This window comes from Mya arenaria, chromosome 11, assembly GCF_026914265.1.
Source record: "Mya arenaria isolate MELC-2E11 chromosome 11, ASM2691426v1".
Classification (NCBI taxonomy): Eukaryota; Metazoa; Mollusca; class Bivalvia; order Myida; family Myidae; genus Mya; species Mya arenaria.
Window position 1 is genome coordinate 23206992 of NC_069132.1, and position 11718 is coordinate 23218709.

At 38.4% G+C, this 11718-nt stretch overlaps 1 protein-coding gene across 3 annotated transcripts in view; it reads right to left on the minus strand.

Moving 5' to 3' along the window:
- LOC128209354 (neurexin-1a-like) overlaps positions 1-1832 on the minus strand; it is a 94069-nt gene extending 92237 nt beyond the window's left edge. For all 3 annotated transcript variants that reach the window (XM_052913364.1, XM_052913365.1, XM_052913362.1), the window contains exon 1: positions 435-1832. In XM_052913364.1, the coding sequence (XP_052769324.1) occupies positions 435-1188 (754 nt within the window). In that variant the 5' untranslated portion in view covers positions 1189-1832. The remainder of the gene's footprint in view (positions 1-434) is intronic.
- Between the last annotated feature and the right edge of the window lie 9886 nt (positions 1833-11718).

Consider the following 11718-nt stretch of genomic DNA (forward strand, 5'->3'; position numbering starts at 1 on the left):
CAATGGCTACAACGTGGGGAGGGCGCAATGGCTATAACATGGGGAGGGCGCAATGGCTATAACATGGGGAGGGCGCAATGGCTATAACATGGGGAGGGCACAATGGCTATAACATGGGGAGGGCGCAATGGCTATAACGTGGGGAGGGCGCAATGACTATAACGTGGGGGAGACTGCAATGGCTATAACGTGGGTTAGATTGCAAGTGAATTTAATTTTCTGAAAAGTGTTTAGTATTTCCTTTAATTGTTGATCGAAATGATGCTTTTAATACCTTACCAATATACTATATTGTTCATGTTTTTTTAATCATTATGGTCATGGAATATCACACACCATTCATATTTTTCCATACCCATTGCTGACCTTTTCTGAAGCTTATTTAAAAAATCATTTGAGTTATTTGTATACATCGGAAGAAAAAATCCACTCACCCATTTGACAGTGTTCTCCGTTGAATTGTGTGTAGGAGCAGTCGCACTTGATTCCGTCATCCCTGACCACGCAGATGCCGCCGTGGAGACAGGGGTTGTCACGGAGACAACGATCCTCCCCCACAACTAGCCCATCGCTGTCCACCAGGTCAGGGGTCACCATCTCTTTCCCGCAGTTGCTGTAAAAAAGGTTCCTCACCGAACCGCTAAGTCGGGGTTCGAACATAACCTGTGAATGGGCCAATTTTTCTAATTGGGTATTGTACTCCAATGGAAGACCTCCTACAAATATGTAGTTACTTGATGTCCCGTCAAATGTCTGATATTCGCTGTCATAGTTCACATGTTCTTTCACTAACGTTTGTTCATCAACGATAAGCGTTGTCTGTCTGCCAGCCCGCATCAATTTTACTGAATGCCATTCGTTGTCATTTAGGTTACCCATAACTGAGGTCATCATATCATTTTCTTTGTTGAGCTTAAAAAGTAGATACATAATACCGTCTACAAGTTTTAATTCAAAGTAATCATCATTAGCCTGCGCATTACCACTGTCCGTATAAAACATTAAAGCGTTGGGAAGCTGTGTCTTAAACTCGAACTCTATCGTCCCATTATGGCAGGGAGTCCATGGAGAGAATTTAGAAAAACTAGTGGAAGATCCCTCAAATTGAAAACCTCGGCACACCGCTAATATGTTAAAAATCACAACCATCCAACATTGCCGTAAAGCCACCATGATTAATGATGTCATATTAAATTCCAGATCACTGATGTGCTCTACAAATTTCTCAAATCCGGAGAGTATTAAATTCCATTATAGCAAATATAATGAATCAATAGACGAAGAATCCATTCACTATTTGTGTACAACGACATCTATTTACAAGGAAATTCCAATAGATGTAAATCCATATCTCTCCCAGTGAGCTGTGACACGGAGCATCGTTAAAATAGACGTCGACTGCACCTATCCATGCTGCAACTCCAGTTTGTTCACAACTCCGATAATGTGACCAATGACCATCATTCTATATAGAGATTCTCCTAGCACGGAACTGCTTCACGTACAGAATACACAATGTTATCTTACATAAATATTAGCTCTGTACTGTATTGTTTTTTTCTTCTATAATCAAACAGCGTTCGTGAATCTACATAAGATTCATTTCAATCAATTGTATATTTTCACCAATAACTGAGAACACGCCGGGGTCATCTTTTCTGGGTTAATTACGCTAATCTTTCCGGACGCTCGTTATATATGTAAATGGCAATTCGTAGAAAATCAGTAATGCAAATTGGAATCAAAACATTGGAAGTAATCCATTTACACTTGCGAGACCCATCTCGAAGCTGAACCATTCTTGTAACAGCTATACATCCAACTCCATTAAATCGATGTTTTTCCCCTGATATTGGACGAGAAATAGAAGGGTTTCCCCAATAGTCTATGCGCAGAACTAGCTGAGAACAGAAATTGGTTAGCCAATGCCGACTGAAACTCCTGTATTCCCTACATGGCTTGCCAATCAATACTCGACACCAGCAGACGACAATTTAGCAGTAGCAGACGACAGTTTGCCGAGTGGTACAGTAGCAGCCGACAATTTGCACAATACTAGCAAACGACAATTCCAGTAATTTCCATACAGCATCTTGAACAAACAATTGTGAAGTACACATTTACAAAAAAATTATTTTGTTTTAATAATACTGTGGTACCAATCATGAATGATTTTCTTTAATCTCCTCCTCCATGACGCTTACGCTTTAACAATTCCGTAGTAGCAGACGACAATTTCTTTAGAAGCAGACAATTCGCCCAGAAGCAAAAACATAAAACATTTATGGGCCTCCTGCATCACTAATATATTTGTTTGCAGTTTTCACTAATATGTCTAGTCTTTAAATCATGTTTTTTCATGTCTTATAAATATTTGCATTCTTTTTTGTACAATTTTCTCAGGTCTGTAAATCAATATTTCCTTTTTTCAAGCAGATTTCAATTAATTTGAAATAAAATGTTAGTGGAGTATTCTTCCTATAAAACAGTCAATACAACTTCAAAGAACAAGACCAAAATCAAGAGCTATTCAAAAAGAAAAATACAGGGATCTTGATAAACATCTCACAAACAGAGCATCTATTGAAAGACTTGTCATGAATACAGCAAATAGCGCAAGTCGACATGTAGTTCTCATCCATGACTTATCTATAGAATCCTTCCCAAATATAATTCTCAGAGTCATATCTTTCACAGTTCAGCAACTTGTAATCGGGGATCAAAAAACATATTCACCACTGGCTTAGAAGTGCACTTAAAGAGACGCGTTCACAGATTGTTTAAAGACTCTGTCGAAATTAAGTTGTTTTACCAACTTTGATGAACAAACACAAAACAACAAGTGGCAGATATTCACTTGAACAGACATTGCATTTCGAAGCCTAAAATATTTCAATTTTAATACCGTTGCTAACACTTTTCGAAAAAAAGAGCATTTCTTTCATTTTTTAAAGTGACACTCTTATTCAAAATAAATACATACACATGTAACAAACATCAATTTTGACTAACAAACCTTTAACTACTTACTAAATAGTGCAATTATTTAACATATTAATTACTGATAACAAGATTGTAACCGTGTATTTAATAGCAGAAAGCGCAACAATATTAAATGATTGAATGCTAAAAGATTTACTGTGTTCTACTATAGTCTCATAAGGTTGAAATACTGTGTTGCTCATTTCTCTCAAATTAAACTCGGTATCCTTCATATGAACCATTGTTTCTACATTTATTCATCCTTTATGGAATATAAAAACAAAATTATTGATTGTGGCAAATTTTATTTGTGAGTAAGAGTGAATCGTTAATAACTTAAAGAGACTTTACCAGATTGACACCAAAAAAACGTTTTTTTTTCAGTAACGAATCTCAGGACAATTTTTTAATAAAATGTTTTACTCTTTGATATCATAATTGTAAAAAAATACCAAAATTTAAAAAAAAATCGATACCAAGTATATGTCAGTTTTCGACAATGTTCTCCTTTTTTCGCTATTTCATCATACGGTGTAAAGCCCCTTTAACCCTGGAGCTCTTAAATGAACCAGTTGAATGATGGTGCATCGTTGAAACGATGATTTTGTTCATATTTCAAACGAAATTAAATATTCCGACGTCGTACATGTATAGCACGTGAACGAGTCTCTTTAACAGAGTTATCACGCTTCTGCTAGTTTTTGCAGATAATTATAGCATACAATATCACTCATAAACTGCCACCGGAGACATGAACAGCTGCATACAAATGCTTGTAGAATAGTATGAGTTAAATAATTGTGAGTCCATCGCTTTAAACAGTCAAGTCAGAGATAAGTATTTATTGCACTCTATTTCGGCTACTGGTGTTCATGACTGAGAGGGTTTCTTATTGTGGGACTTTGCGTCATACTTGAATATCTCATTTCCTGAGTTTCAACGGCAAACTATAAGTCGTATATATAGTTCACGTATAACACCTTTATTTGTTTGTATTTTATAGGCCTTAATATTAAATAAAATATTATGAATAGTCATTTTCTTTTTCTATGCAATGCCAGTTTAAAGGCTTTACTTATGCAGTGGCTCATTCCATCATTTATGTCGACCGTCCTGATTTGCATATCCTTCCCAACCCTCAGGGCAATTTCCTGACCTAGGGCAATGGTGCACTGAGCCTTCACCGATGCCGGCCAATAGTGCACTGATCCATCCCCGACCTCGGGCAATGGTGCACATATTCTTCTCCTACCCCGGCCAATAGTGCACTTAACCATCCCCGACCTCGGACAATAGTGCACTGAGCCTTCCCCGACCTCGGGCAATAGTGCGCTGAGCCTTCCCCGACCTCGAGCAATAGTGCGCTGAGCCTTACCCGACCTCGGACAATATTGCGCTGAGCATTCCCCGACCTCGGACAATAGTGCGCTGAGCCTTCCCCGACCTCGTACAAAAGTGCGCTAAGCATTCCCCGACCTTGGATAAAAGTGCGCTGAGCCTTCCCCGACCTCGGGCAATAGTGCACTGACCCTTCCCCGACCTCGGGCAATAGTGCACTGAACCTTCCTGACCTCGGACAATAGTGCACTGACCCTCCCCGACCTCGGGCAATGTGCACTGACCCTCCCCGACCTCGGGCAATAGTGCACTGACCCTTCCCCGACCTCGGGCAATAGTGCACTGAACCTTCCTGACCTCGGACAATAGTGCACTGACCCTCCCCCGACCTCGGGCAATAGTGCACTGACCCTTCCCCGACCTCGGGCAATAGTGCACTGAACCTTCCTGACCTCGGACAATAGTGCACTGACCCTCCCCGACCTCGGGCAATAGTGCACTGACCCTCCCCGACCTCGGGCAATAGTGCACTGAACCTTCCCCGACCTCGGGCAATAGTGCACTGACCCTTCCCCGACCTCGGGCAATAGTGCACGGATCCTTCCCCTAAGTCGGGCAATAATGCGCGGATTCTTCCACAACCTCGGGCAATAGTGCGCGGATTCTTCCACGACCTCGGGCAATAGTTCACTGACACAACCCCCGACTTCGGGCAATAATTCACTTGACCATCCGCAAAGGAAATGGACCAGTTCCTGCTAAACTCTATTATTATATTACGACATATAAACCAGGTCATTACGATAAAACACGTACGTGGTACAATAGAACAAAATCATTGTCATTCATAAAGGCTTTGCTCGTTGAATGCAGATCGACCGATTCAATAGTTCAGTTTGTGTCGCGCTAACATCTATGTTTAAATAATGATTGTATTGATTTTTACCTTGTGAGTTCGAACCTAGCACCATCGCCGGATACCCCATATACACTACTGCGCTATGATTCGTTGTGTACCTCGGACGATTTGACTAGGAATATCTCGTAATCATCAATAAATAATGAAGCAGTTTCATTGACTCCGCAAAGGACCAATGTGAAAATATGCCCAGACACTCATACTAACTGTCTATCCGTAGAACCATTATTTTGGCGAGTGCGCCATATCACTCCATTTTGTCCCAAAAAAGTCACTTAGACCACTCGCCTGTGGAAGAAACAGACAATACAGAATTATTGAGGAGTATTTAATTGTAACAAGCGATTTCATTGGAATAGGAGTTGTCGCCCCTGCATCTTACATATTCATATAAACGAAATGTTGTCAGTCAATTTTCTAACTGTATGCGTGAAGTGTAACAAAAGAATGTACCGTGATTGCCGACGATGGCCCAGCACATGCCTGCTACATAAAACAGTTCTATGTTATGGTTCGTTTCTTGAAATTTTAAAAATTTATAATTTATCAGCAGTGTTTCCTACGCAGTATAATTCAGTTCGGAATAAAACTAATTCAGGAACTGTCTTAAAGAAAAGAAAAAATGATATACATACTTACATTTGATTTTGAAACATAAAAGAATGGTTGACTGATATCATCATAAAGATTGTTCCTATTTAATGCCTAAAAACTCTTACAGAAGTAAATATTTCGCAAATTAAAGTAAAAACAGAAATAGCGAGCTTAGCTTAATCCTGTTATAAGGGACTTTGGAATCCAAAATGTCGTATATGTATGAAGCCAAAGCGATCTGATTGCATTCATCTGAATAGAAAAAGAATCGCTTCATAAAAGTATCACATTTAAAAAAGAACCAATGGTTGAACATTATATGAGCTAGTACTATAAGACACATTTCAGCTTGACGTGGCTCATGTTAGAATAATTTAACAAGCACAAGGGGTGCCGTCGTTTAACAAACCAAAAGCTAAATGACTCCCCCGCACAGCAGCTGCCCGATAATTCATAGTCACTCCTTTCTTTTGGCACCCACATGTCACAAATAAGTAGACGTTATCTCAAACATATAAAATAAATAATTGGCTGTGATAAGAAAAATAATTAATAGATTCTGCACCCACCAGCCGAATGGTTTAAACTACAAGCAGTGGGCGCGAAGTGTGCTTTGTGTATTATTATATAAACTTCTATAACCATAGATTTGTAACAGCTAGATGAAGTGAAGTAAATTCTTAATGATGAAGAATGGGTGGAGTGGGCGTAGTAAAATGTAGGTTGTATTCTGAGTGTGGTAACTGTTTAGTTCTATATTGTTTAGCATAAATCGTTCAATAAATAGCGTGCGCTTAATGAAGTATTGTTGTTTATCTGCATTCTATTATTGCACGGCAAGAAAGGGAAACCATTAGGTTTAACAATATTATAAGAATAGAATCTTTAGCTTTTATTCTACTTCCAACGCGTTTTGCTAATTCCTAAAATTTGTCATTCACCTTTCATCTTATCCATAAAAGTATAACTGTACCGAAAATATAAAAATCATAACAACGATTACACCATAACAAGCAGCTTGAAAGTGTGACAGAAGCGGGGCATAGTATAAGCTTAGAAGCTTCCTCTTCAATTCTGTCGGGATGGTTTTGTTATGTGCATTTATCACTTGCTTCTTTGCCTGTTTTATTATGAAAGACAACCTTTTATTATTGATTATGCTCTAACCTTGTGTATTCCTTTAAACGTATTTTTTAAAATAAATATTGTTTAATACCAAACAAAACAAAGAAAACACTCTTCTGTAAGGGACATTAACCAGTAAGTGTTGTTGTTCTGCTAATTTCACGCCTTTACAACATTGTATAATAAACAAAAGTACCCAGTATTGAGTAAAAAGCAGTAGAAATCAGTAAAAATACTGTTGAATTTAGTTTCTATTTCGTTTTTGTAAAACCGATGTAAAAATAAGTTGTGCTGTGAGACAGGAATATTCCAGTTTTAAGAAAGGAACAATTTAAATCTAAGGAAATCAGAAACACTATTAAACATAAGGTTGTTTTTTCTATTATTTTAATCCTAAATCCCGGATCGTCTGTCCAATATTTCCTCCCAAAGAGGATATTGAATTCCGGGAACCTCACATAAGTCATGATTATTAATCCCCAAAAATATAGATTTTGCAGGATTTTCTTATCAAATATTGTGTCTGTGGTGAATCATGAATCCTAAACCAGTCGGAAGCGGCATCATGAAATGCGTGTTTTTGTCAGTACGTTATTATAATTTGTGAAATGTTGCGAATAATGCGCGCTATTGTAAGGGGGTGAAAAAATTAACAAAACTGTAAAATCATGATGATGTTATCACTCATGGCATACACACAGAACTATATTTTTAGAGTCGTAAATGAATATGTTGTGAAAAAACAGCACTCTCACTGAAGTACAAAAACAAGGAAGTTATTCCTGTTTTCATCAATGGTTTTTACTGTTCAAAAAGCCCCGCTGTAAACGGATGCCGTTACCCTCGTCATGTTCAAGTAACTGACTATGATGCACATGTAGCCAGAGTGACCATTGAGCAGATCGTTCACGAAATGTTGTAGCCAGAGTGACCATTGAGCAGATCGTTCACGAAATGTTGTAGCCAGAGTGACCATTGAGCAGATCGTTCACGAAATGTTGTAGCCAGAGTGACCATTGAGCAGATCGTTCACGAAATGTTGTAGCCAGAGTGACCATTGAGCAGAATGTTCACGAAATGTTGTAGCCAGAGTGACCATTGAGCAGATCGTTCACGAAATGTTGTAGCCAGAGTGACCATTGAGCAGATCATGAAATGTTGTAGCCAGAGTGACCATTGAGCAGATTGTTTAAGGAATGTTGTAGCCAGAGTGACCATTGAGCAGATTGTTTAAGGAATGGTGTAGCCAGAGTGACCATTGAGCAGATCGTTCACGAAATGTTGTAGCCAGAGTGACCATTGAGCAGATTGTTTAAGGAATGTTGTAGCCAGAGTGACCATTGAGCAGATTGTTTAAGGAATGGTGTAGCCAGAGTGACCATTAAGCAGATCGTTCACGAAATGATGTAGCCAGAGTGACCATTGAACAGATTGTTTAAGGAATGTTGTAGCCAGAGTGACCATTGAGCAGATTGTTTAAGGAATGGTGTAGCCAGAGTGACCATTGAGCAGATCGTTCACGAAATGTTGTAGCCAGAGTGACCATTGAGCAGATCGAAAACAAATGCTGTAGCCAGAGTGACCATGAAACATATCGATCACGAAATTATGTAGCCAGAGTAACCATTGAACATATCGTTCAAGAAATGTTGTAGCCAGAGTGACCATTGAGAAGATCGAAAACAAATGCTGTAGCCAGAGTGACCGTGGAGAAGATCGAATCGATTACGAAAAACTGTAGCCGGAGTGACCATGGAGCAGATCGAATTGATTACGAAAAACTGTAGCCGTAGTGACCATGGAGCCGATCGAATTGATTACGAAAAAACTGTAGCCGGAGTGACCATGGAGCAGATCGAATTGATTACGAAAAACTGTAGCCGGAGTGACCATGGAGCCGATCGAATTTATTACGAAAAACTGTAGCCGGAGTGACCATGGAGCCGATCGAATTGATTACGAAAATCTGTAGCCGGAGTGACCATGGAGCAGATCGAATCGATTATAACGAAAAACTGTAGCCAGAGTGACCATGGAGCAGATCGAATTGATAACGAAAACCTGTAGCCGGAGTGACCATGGAGCAGATCGAATTGATAACGAAAAACTGTAGCCAGAGTGACCATGGAGCAGATCGAGGAGATTAAAAGATGCTGTAACCAGAGTCACATCGATCACGAAATGTTATCACCAGAGTGACTGTGGGGCAGTTCCATCAAGAGATGTTGTCGAAAAAGTCACAATGGAGCAGATCGATCACGAAACGCTGTAGCCAGAGTGGCCAAGGAGCAGATCGATAAAGAGAGTTTTAGCCAGAGGAACCAAGGGGCAGGTCAATCAAGAGGTATTGTAGTCAGAGTCAAAGTCACCACCACCACCACCACCACCACGAATACCACCACCATCATCACCACCACCAATTTACTAACATTTTGTTGCATGAATACACTTTGTAATGAGAATATCAATGCAAAGTTTAACACAATATTAAAACCGACGGTACAAGCATACAGAGGGATTGGGCCACGAGTTTTATCAACATCAGTTACTCCCGAAACGTCACATTCTATACCAAGCAAGAGTTTTATAAGCAAAATCAATAAGTGTTATACCTAGTGTATGTTTCCAGTGACAAAACATAGACCTGGAAGTTGTAAGAAAGACTTGTGAGAGAAAGAGAAATCGAGAGAAAATAAGCTCCTTACACCGATTGTAAAGGGCCTTTCACAGTGCAAAAGTAAGTTTAAAGGTCCAAAACATAAATGTTTAAAACAAATTCATCGTTTGTTTAGTTGTGGGATTCAAATTCAGCATGCATAATTCATACATCCGTTGCAACTGAAAAAGGTTTTCTAATTACGTGGAACATTTCTGTATGGGTTCAAATCTATTTATATAGATTGCCCGTGCTGGTGAACGACCCTGAGGACCTCCAGTAGTTGGTTGGCGAACGTGTTCATGAGCGAGTTGGGCACACAGAATCGTCTCTCAAGAAAAATAATAGTGTTAAAATGAAAATAAAAAAACCACCGAGATCGATATACAGTATTCTGTTTTCGGCAGTAAATAGGTTGAACACACATAATAAAATCTTAGGATCAAAAGTCTACAGAAGTATTTCAATTGTTCCTGTATCGTTTTTTACTTTTAACAAATATGTCAGACGCTCTGCCTTAAAATATAGACTCATTTATGTACGCAATTCAGAACTGATTTATTATTAAACCACGCCGGCGAGATATAAATTTGGCTTTTTCCGTCTGTCCGACCGTTGCTCCAGCAAGAGCAGACGGAAATTAATGAAACTTACGTTAAGTGTATATAACCATGGAATGTCGACGCACGCGCAATTTTCGTCTGGATCATTTCAGTAAATTTGTCCATCGGGAGCAATTACTATATGTAATTGTTAGGCTGATTTTATTGAATAAAATGATTTACGTGTGGTGGGCCGGTGCACACTGAAGTAACTTATCGACAATTTATGTAACGTATATGTCATTTGTGTAACTTTAGTGTGGTATTGCACGAACAAGTTTGGATTGGATCAGTAGCACAAGATTTATTTAAAGTTGCACCCTCACAAATTGACAACTTTGACTTTTATTTTATTGTTTTGTCTCAAAATCAGCTGGTTTAGGCATCAATGCTTTCCATTGAGTCATATAAGAAAACTAACAATAAAACAGATCTCCATTGTTTGGAAAACTGCCGAAACACCTTTTTAAGCTGCTCTCTCACAGATCGAATGTTTTAAATTTAAGTTCAAAAATTGCTGTTTATGCATTTTTCTTAAACCATTTGCAACGCTTTAATCCATAAAACATTGATTTTTGAACGAAACTGTGATCTGATCTTTTGTCAGCAATCTTTAATCATCTGTTTGCAGATATTTACGCAAAAATTTGCTCTTTTCAAGACAAACGATTAAAAAGTTGTATAAACGGTATAACTGTGAGAGTGCAGCTTTAAAGCATAAGTAACGCTTTTATCCACAAAACATAAATTTTCTAACTTTAATAATTTGGTCTTTATCAGCTGTCCTATATGACTGATTTCCAGATAATTACGCAAAAAATGGCTCATTTCTAGACGAAAGTGACAAGTGAGAGTGCAGCTTTAATAAGAAGTTGATGGTTAATTAGAAAGAAATATACAAGAATGAACCTTATATGGATTGTATCAGACTATTTTCTACATCATTCAGTAATTCCAGAGTTATTGCCGTTTTATCAATTACAAAATAAAAAATGTGTATGTCATAAAAACTGGAAGAAGTGTGTAAAATAAAGAAGGAGTGATACGTGTGTAAGTTTCGCATGGATCGAGACACAAGAGTTATTTCCCTTTCATTAAGTATAATTGGTTTCCTCCATAATGTTGCCGTTACCCCAATTACTCGGGGAAAACATGACATTTTTATATGTAAAGTAAGATTGGCGAGCTTTAAAAGTGAATCCTACTCCCAGATTATAAGTTACGACAGACAATCACAAAAGCAGTAACAACTTAACATATAAAAAGTACATGCAACTGACGAAACACGCACTGGATCTGGAAAAAAACGCGCTTAAGACATTTCGAAGTGAGATTTATAAAGTAATGCATAATTATTTAAACCGCACCTAAACCAAAATGTTATCATTTGGGAAGAGGATTCATATTCAACACTTTGATTAAGTAATTTGAACATAAACTTATCCCTTATCACATGATCAAACGATTAATTCAATTAAACATATACATGTACAAATTATGGT